This window comes from Astatotilapia calliptera, chromosome 4 (genome assembly GCF_964374335.1).
Source record: "Astatotilapia calliptera chromosome 4, fAstCal68.1, whole genome shotgun sequence".
NCBI lineage: Eukaryota > Metazoa > Chordata > Actinopteri > Cichliformes > Cichlidae > Astatotilapia > Astatotilapia calliptera.
The window spans coordinates 23,088,100-23,106,845 of NC_137425.1; the positions used below are offsets into that span (position 1 = coordinate 23,088,100).

At 39.2% G+C, this 18,746-nt stretch overlaps 1 protein-coding gene across 2 annotated transcripts in view; it reads left to right on the forward strand.

Moving 5' to 3' along the window:
* Positions 1 to 18,746, forward strand: part of prkcbb (protein kinase C, beta b) — a 103,027-nt gene that overhangs the window by 31,629 nt on the left and 52,652 nt on the right. For both annotated transcript variants that reach the window (XM_026165483.2, XM_026165482.2), the window contains exons 4-5: positions 8,580 to 8,691; positions 9,056 to 9,184. In XM_026165483.2, coding sequence (XP_026021268.1) covers positions 8,580 to 8,691; positions 9,056 to 9,184 — 241 coding nt within the window. The remainder of the gene's footprint in view (positions 1 to 8,579; positions 8,692 to 9,055; positions 9,185 to 18,746) is intronic.

Consider the following 18,746-nt stretch of genomic DNA (forward strand, 5'->3'; position numbering starts at 1 on the left):
TTATTATTAATTCTCTTTAAACGTTCTCTTCACCTTCTTATCCGCTCTAACAACATGAAGTGCCGTTAAGTGGTATGCTGCTCTGTCAAGGAGCTGACGAGTTGTCTTTTCTCTGATTCATATTCTTAAAATGCAAATCTAGTCTCCAACCGATCCTCCCGAAGGAACAAGACGTTTGCCTTCTTTTTCTCTGTCTCTCATAAGAGCGCTCTTAGGGTGCCGTTTTTATCCTCACCGAAGCCCCTCCCTACGTTCCTCAGCCACGTCTTTACCTGCCTCTGGAGTGCCCTTTCAGCCTGACGAGCGCACTTAGCGTGCCGCCTTCAGAGGAAACGCTGTTTGGCTTCCTGTAGCGTGTTCTGTATAACTGATAATTCTCCGCAATGAATAAGAGGTTAATCTTTTTATCATTTACCCATCCTGCCTCTCCTTCTCACAGCAGTGCCACAAATAGTTGATGTTTTTATAGCTTCCTTAACAGGCTGCACCTTAAATGCCAAGCTGGACGCCAAAATTTGTAAAACTTTGCCCATGTTTTGTGTCGACCGACACTGATACAATTCTTTCTTTTGACCTTAAAAATCCATTCAGATTTCCTGTAAACTGCCAGTTTAGGCAGACGACTGAACTTTTTATTCTTTAGGAATCTTTCATTTGTCTTATATTCATGCAGCTGCTGCATTGTGGACATCATAGCCTTTTTATTTTACTGTTATCCTGCTGATAAACTAATGTCTCTTTTTATGATAATAACTTGATTTTGTGTACATGTTTTTCAAACTACTTCCCCTCCTCTCGGTCTTCTCTTTCCTCTTGAGTTTTCAAAAGCCATTTTCTTCATTAGCAACTTCAAATGTCATTCCATATCTCTATAATCTCCTCTCTATTTTCTCTAGATGTCCCCTTAGCTTTAATGGCACTTATCTATATATTTCTATATTTGGTGCACATGCAACTCTCCCATGTCTTTATCTGTCTCCCATTGTTTCCCACACCACCATACCAAACTCTGTCCTCTATTTAAATGCCACTCCACCCAGGGGGCCACTGCTCTTAATTACGGGGCCTCGCCTTCCCCACTATGTCATCTCTTTAATGAGTTCATGGCCTTACGACCTTGGTTGCAGCACAGTGGGAATGCAGGGTAGATCTTCTCCTAACTAGCTGCTCATTTAAATATAGAAGACAGGAAGGCAAGAAGCCTGACGATTACAAGAAAGGAGGGTGATGAGGCCTCTTACGGCACTCACTCACAGACCTGTTTTTCTTGAAATTGGCATTTTGTAGCATACTTATTTGAGGCTAACAGAAGTGCCCAGATTTTTTTTTACATTAGCATTATCAAATTCCTAAATTAACATTTTAATAACCATGTCAGATGTGACACAGTGTCTTCACCTGTACACACACACACAGATACTGCCTTTGTGAGCTGACACGGAGAGGAGAGCTTACTATTCCAGTTATTTTCAGATCACTCAGTCGAAATGTTCCAATATTTTTGCACTATATTAGCAAATAGAGTATATCTAAATATCACATATAGATAAATATACATCAGATATGAAAGACGTGCTCTGGCTGAGCGTGTCTTTTGACTAGAAAATCTCAGTGTTCTATGGGAACACCAATTTTTTAGAAAGATTGTACGATCAGAAATATTGCATCATTCTCTGCGGCGATCAGCCCATCGCTCCCTTTTTACCTTCTGCCTCTCTCTATGTCTCTCTCTCATCCTCTCTGTCAGCTGCGCATGTTTATTAAAAGACAAATTCAATTATAGATCTGGGTTAATAGAATGGGCTCCCCGTGGGAGAGGTCGAGGGATGAGCTTCTCTAATGAAACCTACATTTCAGGCACGCACCCTTACGAAGGTGTTGTGTGTGTGTGTGTGTGTGTGTGTGTGTGTGTTTGAGAAGCCGGTTGCATAAGAATAGCACCGCTTCAAAATAGCTTTACAAATTTGCAAGACAAGTAGACGGTTAACTCTGTGTGTGTTTGTTTGTTTTGTGGAATTTCCGTACTTCCTGTGATTTATTTGATGTGATGTATGTTTTCCATTCAAAAATATTAACTGCCTCTGTTACCAAAAAGTGGATTCTTATATGATAAAATGCAATGGAAGTTATGTGTAGGGGGAAAAATGTAAAAAAGGTCCAATTACATTATGTGAAACTAGGCAGCGTAGAAGGACGTGGAAGTAGCTCAGTAAATTTGATCATGGCGTTATCATATATCAACAGATTTTAAAAGAAATAATAGAAGCTAGTTCAGGTTAGTCATCTAATTTTGTCAGAGAAGATGAGTAGATGAAGTCCTTTTTTTTTCTCCAGAGTTAAATTAAGTTTATTTTGCATAATTTGCTCATTTGCTTTTTCCTCAAAAGCTGTTTGACTGGAGTCAGAATGTAGCATAAACACACCAAAGAGGTAAAGCTTTAGCTTCATCTGACTGACATACACTCTGAATATGTGAATTATTAGTTTTTATTAGTTTGTATTTTTAGAAACAACAAAATAAGCATTTTTGTTAAACTTCAAGGCTTTTTAAAATAATCTTGTTTCTTTGTTTCCAGTCTTTTTCTTATGCTAACATGCTGCTGGCTTCAGTTTTAGATTCTCACTTTGTTAAATTATTACCTTTTCTACCTTTTTCTGATGTTTTTTTTTTTTTTGCAGACACTCCTATACAACAAGTGCACATGCACCAATAGCATGCATTTATACATGGTCATTCTCATTTCTGCACATAAACAATATAAATATGATTTCAACATGATGATATATTTATCAGTATGTCTGCACGGGTTGTTAAAAAGACGTCAAAGCTGTGAAGTAGCCTTTGAGAGGCAAAGAGAAAGGTTGATGGAGAGATTGTTGTTAAATACGTAGCACGGCCGACTCCGTCCCCTGTCTCGTTATTGCGCTGTCTTTCTTTCAAGGCCCTTCTCCCAAGCTCGCTTGAGAGATCTATTTTGCTCAAATCCTTTAAATAATATTTCACACGCTTTCACTTACATGTTTCCCAGAGGAAGGGTTATAAGCCTGAGTCAGGTAAACACTTGGCACAGCGTTTCTTTTATTGATCAGGGCAGCAAAAGCAGCTGTTGCAGCCTGCGTTATATTACATTTTACTTTTTCGGAGGAAAGTTTACAGCCTCTTATTGAATCGGAGTGGGTGGCTACAAAAGAATGTTTGCTGGTTAACTTTCACAGCCTTTGGGGAAGTACACATAGTTTTTCAATAACAGCAATGTGAGTCATACTAACTGAAGTTTTTCTAGATTTAAAAAGTTAATCTGTGTATTTATTACTTTGTTTTATGTGACGATGCAAGCTAAAATAAGTGCGCCTCTTAAAATAAAGGCAGATCAAACCAAACTCTGACTTACTGTTTGTTTTGTTTTCATTTTGTTTTACTTTTTTCTTTATCTTGATATTATTGTAGGATAAATAACGTGTTTTTTTATGTGAGCTTTGAGTGTGTTTCATTTTTCATGTTAATAAAACAGCTTGCTCATTAACATACAGTAGATCTGCTGTAGCATATTTATGTATGTTTGCTCCGTTGCTCCTCCTTGATGCGTTCAACTGGATGAAACTTACTATATTAACTGCCTATTGCACCAGGATTATCAATGTCTGTATAGCTTTTGGTAATTATTGATCTAACACTCAGATCCTTATAAATCACATAATATATTTAGACCCCAAAACAAACAGTGACATTACGTCTACATTGCACATGTTGATGTTTGTAAATACAATCTGCTAACCAATTTTTAGTGCAGTGGTATTTTTCACTAAAATGTGACGTCGTGCATATGTGTAAACAACCGTTCATCAACACTAACACGCTAACAGTGCCTGTAATTCATAACTTTCTCTTACAACATGAATATGTAGCTCACAAAGATATATGTGTTTGTTATTCAGGCGTTTGATGTTTATAAACAGCTGTTTTTGCCATCTGACTATACACAATGATATAATGAAGATAAAAACAAGCTGACACACTTCTGTGTTTTAATGCACGAGTAAAGCAAAAACTGCATTTCTTTTTGGGAAGAAAATTAAGTTTTTCAGCATTTTTTTTTTTTAGTAAAAAACTATTTTTGTTTTTCAGACTTGCTTGTAGCAAAACTTTCGAATAAATAATGCCTAACATGAGCATGTTTATATTGGTTTCAATTAAGCTCTGTGAAAAGTAAAAGCCACAAATAACCTTCGTGGTGCCCGTCGACATGACACGCAACGGCTTCATGACAGGTTTAGTCTGTGCAGCGATTTTGCCACCGGAGATATGTCAGAAAGTACTAGCTTGAGAGGAGTAAGTGGACTGAAGGCAAAATCAGCGCTGAAAAATAAAAAGTTTTTGTGTGAGTGACTGTGAGCACCGATCTGCCTGTCACACAGCATCATGAAAACATGACAAGATGTGTATGTAATTGTTGTGAGCTGACTGATGCTAATGCCAGGGAATTTAACAGACAGCAGAGTTTTAAAAAACAAAAGAAGAGCAGCGAGTGAGAGACAACACAGTGACAGGAAGGTGGTCAAAACAGCGCACTGAGCATGGACTAATGGCTAGTCACTGGCTGATTTTATGAGCAGGTTTTCAGTTTACATGCTAAAAAAAATCAAATTTGTTAAATCTGCTTTGAATAACTTCTTTTTGGGTGAAATTTGGCAACACTGTAGAGAAGATAACAGGTGTCAAAGCATATCTATGGTAACACACAAAAACAAATATATCAGCATAAAACTGGTGACAAGACTTTACTTTTCCCCCAGTGGCTCCATGGCATGAAGGAATATCAGGGCCAGATCAAGAAAATATTGTTCATTTTTGAGAATAACGTCAAAATGTGGAGATCAAAGTTGTCATTTCTTGTCAGACAACTGTCACGGCTGCTGTCCCCTCTACAAAACGCCTTGTTTAGATGAGGTAGTGAACTCGTGCTTGAGAATTGGTTTTAGTAGCAAGGAAATGATTTCTCCTTTAGCACATACACATCGTGGTGATAAGTATTAACACGTTAAAGAGATGGTGTAGAAAGTTGCATCTGGTCAGAAGGAAAAAAACACAGAAACTTGGAGAAGTTGGCAGTGGACAGCTGCAAGGATAGTGATGTTTACACCCTCGTGCAGTAAAGAGGATGTATGCTGTACCACAAGAAGATACCTGATCAAGTTGTTTGTAGAGGGTAGAGCAGCCGTGGCAGTTTTTTGGTTTTTCAGGATCTTTAATATCCACGTTTCAACTTTATTCTCAAAAAGAACAATAATATATATATTTTAATGTGGCCTTAGTACGCCGTCATAGCACAGTGGAGACATTTTCATGAAAAAGATCCCCTCTTTAAGTCTGGGAGGAGGCAAAAATCCCCTGGGAGGGGTTGTGTCAGAAAAGACTTCTGAGGTAAAGATCTGCCAACTCAAATATGCAGAGGCGTCCACTGTGGCGACTCCTTGTAAATAAGAGAGCGGCCAAAAGAAGCTTTAGTTTAGTGTAGATACTTTTTTTTCCCAGCATGCCCTCTCAGACACTGGGCCTGTTTGAACAGGTTAATTTCAGTACCGAGGTCGAGTTATTTATCAGCTATCAGTTATTAAAGTTGAGGACCTCTGGAAGACCTTTACAATTTCAGTAAAATGGTGGTAGAAGGACGGCAAAAAGAATGTGGTAAAATATTTTCCATCTCATAATAATAAAACAGGTTTGGCTATTTGAAGGTATAAACAGAATGTCCTGGCTCTGTTTGAAGGTAACAAAATCTCCTTAATGTTATGCTAAGGCTTACTAATCAAAATTGGTTATTTTATATTGAAATTATGACATGAATATACAACTCTAATGTCATTTTGACAGAGGAAGCCTCACATGCTGCTTGGTCTCTGTACCTAAACTGAGAAACTGGAGCCAGTGAAGCTGTGGCTGGATGCTATTAAATATATATACATATATACACAAATATTAGTCCAAACACTGAAATATTCCAGTTCTGATCCTTTCACACTCAAATCTAAAAGTGTTAAACACAAAAGTTGGCAGAACATCCTAACACAGTCACGTAAACCTTCCATTTTAGGATGATATATTAAGCTGATTGTTGTTAAGCTGTGATTCAAACTTACATTTCTTTGTTTTACTTTACTTTAGTTTACTGTTCACTAAGTGGAAACATTAAATCAAGAAGACCTACCGGTGTTTTTCACAGCTTGTTTTGACTCATGAAATTAACATCATCCTTGAAAACACCGTCATATTGAAGCAACCTTATAGATCACAATGTCCACGTCCTGTAGGGAGGAGGTCAGGGTGGATGGAAGGGTTAAAGAACTTAACTTATTTTTATTCATATATTGACTTCTGTGAGAAAAATGACAGAAAAGGTATTTTTTAAAAATCTGTTTAAACTGATTTTACATCAAAATAAAGTTCATCAAAGAAGGGGGAGACAATAAAAGTGGTGTCTTTTTTCTCCTAGTCGCTGCTTTCATGCGTTCTTCTTAATGATTTTTCTTTCTCATTGATGTTTGAGTTTTCGCTGCGGATGCATTTAATCATTCATATTTATAAAGAAGCTGGCACTCTTTGTAATCAGCCCTCACACTGCTCTCTGTCTGCTGCTGCTCATCACTGGAGCTTCAGCAGCACAATGTTCCCTTGTTTTTATGCGGCACAAAAAAGAAACAGTAGGTGGTATTGTCCTCGAGAAAGGCGAAAAACAGCATTTGAAACAAATACACAAAGTAGCGCGTGGAAATGTACACGGAAATCACAGGCATCCACACATTCAGGCTTAGGGCAACACTGCTGAAGACACTGTGGGGACACTGGGTATAATTGACTGGTCACCTAAATTTAATGTTATTTCCAGGACAGGTGTGGAAGAGAGGAAGGCATCAATCATTCTAATTTTTTCTTGGCTCATGAGATTAAAAGGCACGAAGGCACGTGTGAAAGAAAACTGGCACTCGTGGTCTCCTTCTAAATTGGCTTTAAAGGAAAATTAACAGTAAGCACTGGTCTATTTGATGTCATCAAAGCACTTTGCGCTGGAGGAGATCCCTCACAAATCATATTAAATTCTGTATCTGCATGTTTGCTAGCTGCGATGGATCCCCTTGGCAGAAATAATTTAACTCCCACATTGAAGTACGCCCGCTTCGCTGCACAGTTTGGATCCTCCACAAGCGGTATATCGGATGTGCACGGCCTAGGAGTTAATGTGTGCGTGTGCGTGTGTGCGTGTGCGTGTGCGTGTGTGCGTGTGCGTGTGCGTGTGTGTGTGTGTGTGTGTGTGTGTGTGTGTGTGTGTGTGATCCAGGTGTGGTTGCAGGTGTCACACACATTAGGCAGAAATAGCCGTGTTTCCGCCCCAGTTATGATTCAGTTCTGAACGTCCATAAAAAGTAATGGCATCCATTTTTTTGTCAGTTCAAAGCACATAATTACTGTCAAAAGGACAAAATGACCAAATTGCAGATAAGTGACAGTTTTTCCCTTTTTTTAGCCTGGGTGCAGATGCCAGCAAACTCAATAAACTGATCCGGAGGGCCAGTAATGTTGCGGGGATGGAACTGGACTCTGTTAAGGTGGAGACGGAGAGGCGGATGTTGTCCAAGATAAGGACAATGCTCCATGACGTGCTGTCCAGTCACAGGAGAACGTTCAGTGCACACACTTAATATCACGTACAGTCTGAGAAGAGAGGCGTTTTCATTTCAACCATTTACATTTGTGTTATATCCTGGGATATTTATAGTTGAGCAATCTGTATATTTTATTTTGCTATATTTTGTAACTTTGTAATATATTGTAACATTTAATTTAGTTTATTCAGCTACTGTTCTTATGGTCTTGTAGCAACTGTGACCATGTGACTATAAATTATTCTGATTCTGTTATTGATGCTCTTACATCATCGGAGCCACACCCAGATCTGTGTGCTTGACTTACCTGTGTGGTTAGGTCATCAATCTGTTTACACACTTAGACACGTTTTTGTGTAATGTCCTTTGAAGTAACACTAACCCAACACAACTGTGCGCAGCAGACCTGCACAGACAGCAAGTAGCCGTAGCCGTACGTTGTCTCTGCTATTCATTCGACTTTAACAGATGTCACGGGAGGCTGACTTCATGCAAACTTTTTGCGTCACTGTTGTTGCCTACAGACACACATGGATGTGCATCCTTCGTAGCCTTTCTAAATTGATGCCAACAAAGAAATTCAGAGGAAATGTATTTTGATCAGATTACAGTGCATGTGCCCGTATGTAAACCCCGCCTGTCAAAACTTTCCCCTGAATGCACCATTACCATTCAGAGCAGTGGAAAGTGGAAAGTCAGAGAGAGAGACTAAGATGAATGCTGGTGATAAAAGGAGAATATCAAACAGATGGAGGAGGAGAGGAACAGGCAAAGCTTCATTCATTCAGTTTTTTTGTTTGTTTGTTTTTAAGCGGTTGAACGGTGCACAGTTAAACAGCTGAACAACACAATCATTAAAGAAATGTTTAATTTGTAGTGAAAAAGTCTTTAATTCTCTGTTTTTGTCCTTTGCTCTTCAGGACCCGAGGTCAAAGCACAAGTTTAAGATCCACACCTACTCCAGCCCCACCTTCTGTGACCACTGTGGCTCCCTACTCTATGGCCTCATACACCAGGGAATGAGATGTGACCGTATGTAGTACACCCGCTGCCCATTTATGCATGTATCACATACTGCAGCCTTACGATTGTACCATCCATATTTAGATTGTACAGTATTTAGGTGGTATGCTCACACAGAGGGATGTACAATTAGGTAGAACATTATTCATACCTTAATGTTATTAAAGGGGAGGGATGGTGACTATATTGGGAAAAGGTGCTGGATATGTAGGCAGGAAGAAAAGAGGAAGACCACAAAGAAACTTCATGGATGTAGTGAAGGAGGACATGCAGTAGTATGTAATCATTTTATGGCACACATATCACTATGAATAATACTCTTGCATAACATTACAAACCTATCTGTGGGTGTGTGTGAATATGTATTTTTCAGACTGTATGATGAACATCCATAAGCGATGTGTGGCCAACGTGCCGAGCCTGTGTGGCACAGACCACACTGAGAGGAGAGGTCGCATCCAGATCACCGCCGAGGTTAAGACTAATGTTCTCACTGTTACCAGTAAGTATATTCCAGAAGCATACACACGTTTACAGCCTACACACACCTGTGCAGTCCTCCGGCTCGCTTGTCATTTTAAAGTTTGAGAATACCGGTCTTCTGTCTCCCTCTGCTGTTGGCAAAGATGAAGGATGGAACTGAAATATGAGCTCACGCTTAGAAATCACTCTCGTTTGGTCTGCATTCATTTCCACTTTCATTAGAGGAAAGTGCCACACACTTTGGTCTGTAATAATGTAATAATTTATTCAGATACACCGATGTTTCCTCTGTGAAAGGAAAATGAGCCTGGAGTACAGTCAGTGTGTATCTTTGAAAACTAACACAATATACTTAATAGAAGCAGGTTTGCTTCAATCAGACTATGTATAAAAATAGTTTGTGGAATAAAATTTTGGAAGCCTCAATTTTAGGACTACGGCCATCTTGGATTTTTGGATCCGCACGTGACCACATTTGGACGAGTTATCGGCTAATGCCCACAGGCTCGGTTAGCAAATTGCAGACATGGACTGTGTGAATGCCTCACACAGACACACATTCTTGTAAATGAGTGCTCAGTGACACGCTAATAAAATACTAGAATTTCAATCACCATAACTGGGTTACACACTTATGATATTTGCTCTCTTATTGCCGAGGAGTTGCCACAGCTGATGGATCTGCATGTTTGATGACGTCTTTTATTCCACGCACAGTTGGTGTGGAGCACCCACAATTTCGTTGTATGTGCGGTGAAACTAAAAGGCTATTCTCTTCCATTCTAATTGAATATTTTAAGAAATCATCTTTCGTTCAGTTGTTGAAATATACAGACCAAAAGCTTTATTTGAACCTGGCTGCAAACATGTTTATTTCAGATCTAGAGTTGGACTTTTTTTTCAAAGCCTATCCTGTCAGCTCAGAATTGTGATCTGAACACACGTTTTGCTTTTCCAAGATGATCTTTACAGGTTCTGTTTGGTTATTTATTAACCATTTAAAGTGCTTTATTTATATTTATTACCATTATAATGGCGCTATGTCCAAGTAGCCCCACTGCAGTTACTGGTATTATTTCTGGGCAGACTGAGGTGTGACTGAACATGAAATCATTTACCATTCTCGACTCAGCTAGTGAGAACACGGCCTCATTTCTGTGAAGTGTCATCCCCAGGTCCAAAACTCACGAGATGCTGTCAGTGATTAAAAAGGTCATTTGGCAACTCTATCAGATGCTGGACTCTAGTGCTTAACCACACCACAACCTAGAAAACTATTAGAGTGATGCAATATTAGGGATGATGATAACAACTGCAATCTCCCTGCTCTCGTGGTCATTTGGCATCAAGTCATCAATCTGGTGTTAGAATAAAGGAAAAAACGGATTCATTAATTGTTAATTAATTCAGTTTTTTACGTTACAGTTGTTACATTTTCAGTTTCAGATTGCAGTGTGTCGCATATCAGTACGTTAATAGTCTCACTTTTCATTGATATCATGGCTGTTTAGCTTTCCTCCATCAGCTGACTTAATTTATGTGTCCCCTATGAAGTCGCTTCATGCACTGAGCCGTCCTTCACGCTGTGATTTAACCAGTGCATTCAGGCAAAGCTAGCTCTCTCTCTGGGTTAAATATATTGAAACGATGATGGGATACACTGGGTAAGCAAGTTGAGTCAATTCCAGTGTGTTGTGGACTGTGTCTCCATTTGTTCTTCGGTTTGTCTGATTTTTTTATTTGCCTGCCAGACGTTACGCGTACCACTGACATTTGCACAGTAGTGAAAAATGTTTGTGAAACCATGTTTATGTATTTGGCAGTCAGAAATTTCACCTGCTTCGCTCGGTCATGTCTGGCAGCCAAAGAATAAATAAAAAAGCAGGGTGCTGCTCAGAGAAATCACTATCTGCCAAGCTTTCAAAAATATGAAATATTAATTATTAATAAATTCATCTGGTTAAACTGTTTTTTTCTCAACAACTCAGAGGAATGTTTTATTTGTGAAATATAAGTTATTAAAAACTACAAAAATCTTTACTGTAAATTAAGTGATGGCTCTCATTTCGTGCACATATAAAAATGGTTATCGTGGCAAATGTTAGTATGCATGTCAGTACAATATGTAGACATTCATGTTGTATCATTTAAGCAAGTGTTGTTTCAAAGAGATATACTATTCACTACACTGTGTGCTCACATCATTCTTGGAACAATGTTTCTGTCTATTTAACTGAAAAAAAATTGGAAAAGTGGAGAGAAACGTCGTTACATTGATCCGCAGTGCCTTTTATGACCTGCAGGTGGCTGCAGAGATTTACATTAACGTTTTTCATTACCCTGATAATCACAGCTTTGCCTCAAACGAAAAAATAACTTTATTGAGGATCCGTACTCCAGCTGTGTGATGTGAGTTCCTAAACACGGCTGCATAAACCTGCTCCAGCTTCAGATGTGTCACAGTTCATACTCGAGCAGCAGGTGACGTAGTGATAATTAATGTGCATTTTTCTTCCCTTTTTTTGTCCTTGTCTTTTCATCTAAACTTCAGCATATGAATAAGCATCTCGTAAGATATCCTATCTCAAATCTTAAGCCATAAAACTCCTGTTGTTTCCTAAGCCATGCCGAGTCTTCAGTTCGCTTCATCTCTTATTTTTTGTTGCTCCTCCAGCTCTGTAAAAGCAAAGAGTTTGTAAAGTAGTTTTTGGCAGTGCATCTCCTTACAAAGCATAAATAAATGGTGGCTGACTTCTTCCTGATCTCCAAATGTATCCAGGCATTTTGCTGCAGTTATTGATTGGACCCATGAAAACAAACAGTGTCCTCACTAAATATTGCATAAATGTTAGCGAGAACTTGTAACAGCACATTCATAGGCCTGTTATTTTTGCATGTAGGATATTTTCCCTTTATTGGCTCTTGCTGGGTTTAATTCCTCTGCAGATTCCCCTCCTCTGTTCTCTTTTTCAGATTCCCACGCTCGTAGACTGATCATTAAGTGGTGGTTACTCTGGGAAATGATAAGAGAGCAGACTTATCACATGCAGACTGCTAAGACAGCAGAAAAGGCTAAAAATTCACTGGTGCTGCAAACCAGAGCAGATGATAGTTGAGCTAGATGGTAGAAAATGTCAAAGTACATTAACTAAAGCTATTTACCATGAAGTTTAGTCTCATCTATATTTCGGTCTTTCACATACACTGATTTTTATGTTAATGTGCATATAACTTGTGGTTGTGTTTTGCAGATTATAGTAAAAGGAGGATTTGGAGGAGTAGTGCTCGCTTTTGTCCACAGGGGTCAGTGTGGAGCTATGATTGGCGTATACCCTCTATGCAGTGAGGTAGAGGTGGGGGGAAATGCCACCACTGAGAATGAATTGCAGAACCACTAGGAATTATTTTACAGCTTAATGTAGCGGGATCTGGTGAAAACAGCTGCTACGCTGAGAAGTGCAATTGGGTTGTGGATTTAATCAAAGCAATTGACATTGGCGTAAAGTGACACTTTAATAATCAATTTTAATTCACCTCCGGCCTCTTTCATAGTCAGATTAGAGCTCAGGTCACTGGCAGTACAGTGCACATGGAGATGGGGGGGACGTCAGCCTCCAGCAGGGAGAATTCAATGGGACACTAAAAGGTGCCCTCTGTCTTTGGTACTCCACCCAAGCTGCCTAATAGTGAGGTAGGGGATCATTTACCTGTTTTATACAGCCTGTTGTGTGTCTCTAGCTGTTCTGAAAGGTGGGATGTATTGGTATATAACTACAAAGACTGAGGAGAACTGCATTAAAGTTTAAACCCTTTCCAGCTCCTCTCCAATCAGTGCATAGCTGGCCAGTTGTTTAGTGAAATGGCCTTCTAACTGATCAGGAGCTGGGAATAAAAACTTGATGCAACACAAACAAGGAATGTTGCAGCATTTACATTAGACGCTTTTACTAAAGTCTAATTTAAATCAGAGAATGAAAAGGGGAGGTGTGGGTTCTGTCCAGATATTCCAGCTTCCTCCTACAGTCCGAAGACATTTTATGTCAATTGGTGAGACTAAACTGGCTGTAGGTGTGTGAATGTGGGCTTAAATAGTTGTCTGTCTCTCTGCATTAGACCTGACATAGGATGTGACCCACCTTTTGCTAACCCTAACCCTGTCCACAACCAAGAACTGGATGAGCAATTAAGAAAACAGATGAATGAATAGACATATAGGTGTAGATCACAGGAGCAGGAGGGGGGTGCAAAGGAAGTAGGCTTGTCCCAAAACATGACCATGTTTTTGATTTTTGTTTTTAAAAATAGTCATTATTCTGAAACTGAACCAGGGACAGATGGATAGCTGCAAGCATGTACGGTATATTGCATAATTCATTAGCTGAAAAGCAGCAGCCAATCAAGAGCAGAGAGAAAACGTGGGTCAGGTGACACTGCAGGCATTTGGAAGTACAGGTGGGAGTAGCAATGCCTGTCTGGGAAAACCACAGAGCCACAGCACATTATTTCCTGCTTTGTGAGGCTCAGATAAGATGTTAAATATCTAGACTCTTCAGACTTTGGGTTATTATTGTTGTCATCTGTTCAGGCATCCCAGACTGAACACTGTCAACATCCACCGGATGACATTCTCAGAAAAGCTTTTGCAAGCAAGAAGAAGGTGGATATAACCCAGTAATCCTACTTACCATCCTATGAAGCTGCTTCACAGGGGAAAAGGGGCACAGCCAACACCCACGCAGCACTTCACATGTAGTATTCTGCTGTAACTGCACTCTTATCACCTCTGCCTGCCCCTCACACACAAACACAGACCCGTACATGTGCCTTTCAGTTAGCACACACTGGATGCAAGCAAGAATTTCTCACCTGTGCATACACAAACAGGTCCATTCACTTCTATAAAAACTGCACGTCTTTACTGTAAGTGTCCTTTGAGACTCTTTGGCATGCTACCCTCTTTACAGCTCTCCTCCTCGACCTGCATTTGATGGTCACTTTAACGGGCATCATCTAATATTTATTGAGCTGCTTCACTGAGGGCTTAATGCTGGCCAATGGCTGTGTGCTGTGGTTAACCTCCTGGAGTTTAGTGTAGAGTAATGGTTAAAGAGCATGAAGACTTCATCTCTCTGACATCTTTGAGGTTTTTCTCACACTGTGAGTTCACTGGCAAGCTGCTCTAGTTTCTCCTCTGGCTATGCTGCACGTCCCCCAAAGGATTATTGAGTAACAGTGTGCAACACTTTTTGTCAGTATGCAAACAGACCTTTCACCAAATTTAGCTAAAATAAGTCACAGTGCGTGCTACTTTTTCTCTCGCCCTCCACTCGTTAAATAGCACAAATTCTTCTGTGCTGCACTGGGAGATCAAAGCCGCTACTGAGTCTGCTAAAATTCACACGCTCAACCCAGATTGCAATAAATGTTTGGCTTAAAAGTGGCAAAGTTATGCACTTCTTTTATGGGCCACATTTGTCTTTGCCCAGGGTGAATCTGGCTGCCTCAGCTCAGCCAGAGGTCCAACTTATAAAAGGCCAGATATGAGATGTGTTGTGACATTTGAGCCACATCTGGCTCATCCTACATCTGCTGGTGCAACAACTGTGCTGTAAGTGAATAAAATAGGCAAAATTAGTATGTCTCCTATCTGGGTAAAGACCCATTGTCAGAAAATGGCAATATAAGATGTACATGTAGTCCTTTAAATGCACCTTTATAGTAGGGCTGTGCACTATGGCAAAATCTCATATCCCGATATAAGACATTTATCGTCCTGACAACAATATAAATCACAAAAATGTAACATTTTCTGTAAATTCAGTGAATCTCGGGCAACTTGACTTGTGTGAAGTTTTTCCAGCTGGGCGTCATGTACCTGGAGTCGAGTGTTTTAACCGATGCATGAAACTATACATTTAGACATAAGTTGTAACGGTCACCAGTTTCTTTCAAAGTTTGAGTCTAAGTTTTATTTTTTAGCACCTGATGGCTCCTTTTTTTCTTCTCATCCGTAAAAACTCTGCATACTCTTTCACTTGATTCAGTTTATTTTGAAAAGTCTCAACAGGATCTTGAGCTTTATTGTGAAAGGTTTATGTGGAAAACAAACAAGCGGACATCGGAGCCACGCGATGGTTTTACCGTCATTGTTGCTAAGGACAACACGTAAAAACAGGCTTGTCGTCCATAGTGTGGTTATTAGGGGTGGGTTTTTATAATCGATTTATCGATTAAAATCGATTCTGGCTTGGATAACGTGAAATCGATTCATTAAAATCTTGAATCGATTCATTAAAATCTTGAATCGATTCATTAAAATCTTGAATCGATTTTTTAATATAAATTTATTTTTCCCGAAATGCCAGAATCTCAGGTGAAACCTCACAAAATTTCAAGAACCACCAAACAGCTAAAACAGTAAATGAGAGCAGGAACACTGATTCTGCACAAAGACTTAAATACACAGCGGGACCCGCGGATCAGAATCAGTGAGATGTCACCTTTCTCACCGACGGCACGGACACAGTCGGGGCTGAAAGCCGACAGCTCGCAGATTCTGATCTGTCGGCAGGTCCGTGCTTTGTATTTACGCCCTTTTTGCACTGATTCTAAAGCTGTTAGTTTGATCTCTCTCCAAACAATATTGACCGAACCAGCAGCAAAAGAAGATCCAAACCAAACTTCACATAAACATCGTCATGGACTCGCTCCGACTTTTGCTGTTTTGCTTCCACCACAATAAAATCACACATCATGCACAGCTCTCTCTCTCTCTCTCTCTCTGTACTTTAAGAACAGTTTCCCGTCTAAAAATCTGTTTTCTGCATTATTCGCTTGCTTGTTACGCACAAGTCTACCGTTGTTTACAGCGCACTCGGCCGCTGTTTGTTTCCTTTTACTTACTTCCGAAAAGAAAACCTAATTTCTGCCGTTCAATACTGAACAAATTTAAACTTTTTAAAATTATGCAAAATGCAAAACGCTTAGCTGTGTCTCTAATAAAACCGCTGTAACATCAGAGGTAATGTTCATAAGTTGATTAATGGTTTTCTTTCGTTTTTGATGTACTGCAGAATATTTTTATAAAATCCCAGGCCAGGAAAATCACCTTCATGTTTTTCTGTGTTTTATCTTCAGCTACTTTGACACAAAGGCATCTGCTGTGACACTTACACCTTTGATAAAGTCTTGCGTGTGTCAGCTTCCTTTTTATAGATACAAAAATGTACTGATCCGAATAATAATATTTCTGACTGTCAAAATTTCCCAGATTCAAATCGAATCGAATCGAATCGAATTGAATCGTGGATCGAATCGATTCTAGAAATCAGTGACGATACCCAGCCCTAGTGGTTATATTAAATATAAGAGAAAGAGAGAACTTTAAGAAATTAATATAGCCACTACAGTGACCATCAAAACCATGAAAAAATATTGCTGTAAACAGTTTATTTTATGACACCAGGAAACAAACGATAGCGTAAAATGAAACGATAGACGTTTTTATATCATCATCCGATATATATCGTTATATGGAACAGCCCTACTTTATAGGTCAAAAGTCCAAAACAAATCCATACAGACAACCTGACAAAGAGCAAGGAAAAGACAGCACGATTTATACTCTCACACAACCGAGACACAACCGAGACACACAATCACAGGGGAGGAAGTAATAATGAATACAAAGCACAAGAGAAAAGGGAGTACCAAAATTAAACAGGAAGTAACCAATGCAAAGGTTAGACACAGCAGGACTTTACGATAAGGCAATCACTGGGAACAACTAGTAAAGCATAGAGTCCTGTGAGATCGATGAATGGAATGAAAGTGCTTATCTGTTTTCTTTATATTTAATTTTAACAGGATGTGATCATTTGCCCTGAAAGCAGTGTAGATGAAATATTGCACATAACACCTTAGTTTATCATGTTTTGCCAGGAGGCCCACAACCAAAATGACAGCGCTCTAACCAAACACATTTGTTTTCTGTGTGTGTTGCATGTGCAGTGACAAAGGTCTCGTGTGCTTTTGTGTGTCAACTGCTTTCCTAATGGGCTGCCTAAGACACAGCAGCCCCGCTTTTGGTAATTGGATGTGACCTCACAACTTGACCGGGAACTGTAACTGTGCGCACATGCAATTTAACCCACACTCTGACCGCAGGGGATTTTACACCACTGGAATACAATTACAGCCCAATAACAAACAGCCACATAAGAGGGATTAGTGTTGGAACTGGCAACCTTCATCGGTCTACACGGTCATTACAGACAGACTCTGTTAACCTCAAGGCTGTAGCCTCCTGTATAGTTAGGTTAAGCATGCCGAAATTTAATTTGTTGATTTCAGGGCAGAGTTTTGGTTTCCAATCTAAGGCTCTTATTTGACTGAATTGCAGTAACGAGTAGGACAAAACTGCTAAAACAAGTACGCATTCTCTGAAACACAATGTCTGGAAATAAATAAAGGTTGAAGTTGAACTGTTAACTTGGTCTAAAAGATGGAGTGACTGCAAGTTTTTTAAGGTGGCTAAACCCAACTTGGGTATGCAATATGTGAGCAACGTGTTAAGCAAAATTCCTTTAATTTTGCAAAATCATTTATTACTGATTATTTACAGGGTCAGTAATAAAAGCTACTGCTTTTGGCCTCGACTTCGTATGCTCCGTTTAAATCTGTTTGGTAATTATGACATGAATTTTATAAAAATGTCTGATGGGATTAAATGAAATGATGACCATTTATATCCAAAAAGTTGCTCTGACATTATGAGTGTTCTGCGGAAACTCCTGCCACAGTTCTGACCATATTTCACATAGTACCCACCCTGAAATGGTTGTAGAGCTTTCCTGCTGCAGGCTTGAAGACGTGTGTAAAGCACGTAGAATTTGTAGCCTGTTTGCAGCAACATCCAAATTTGTTCTGTCAAAATCTGCTTTATTGACCAAGCATGAATAATAAAGTTTCTCTTATGAACCAGCGTGGATGCAATACAACTAAAACAACCAATAGATTGGTTGGCATGGGTATTCACTGCCAGGCAGTAATTCTATTTAAAGCAATGTCAGCTCATTCATCACTTTAAAAATAAAAACAAATGCATATTTGCTTCAGCTTCACCAAGCAGGAAAATTCATACGAGGCAGCAGAAAAGTGAGTGCAGATATATGGGATTATAAATATTTGGCTAAAACCAGGTGGTGTGTCCTTAAAAGTTAGTCAAAAATTAAATTTGAATAAACATATTTGTTCTTTATTTTAAGTTTTAAGAATAGTAATAATTAAAATTATGTCTGCATTTATTTATATTCATAAATTCCCACCATTCCTAATTCAGCTCGTTTTATGAGAGTGATCATTAAAGTTATTTTAGCTACATTTAGTTACATTTATATGTAGAAATAGTTCACCTTCATATTAAAGCTGTGGTTTCTTACACACTTGTGTATTTTCTGTCTCAGTGTTGTGCAGAGTACTTCTCCTAAAGAAAGGTTTATAAATTAAAACTTTCAATGCTGCTTTAAATGAGTGTCTATTCTCTTTTTTTCCTCCCTTCTCTCCCCTCACACATCTTGTTT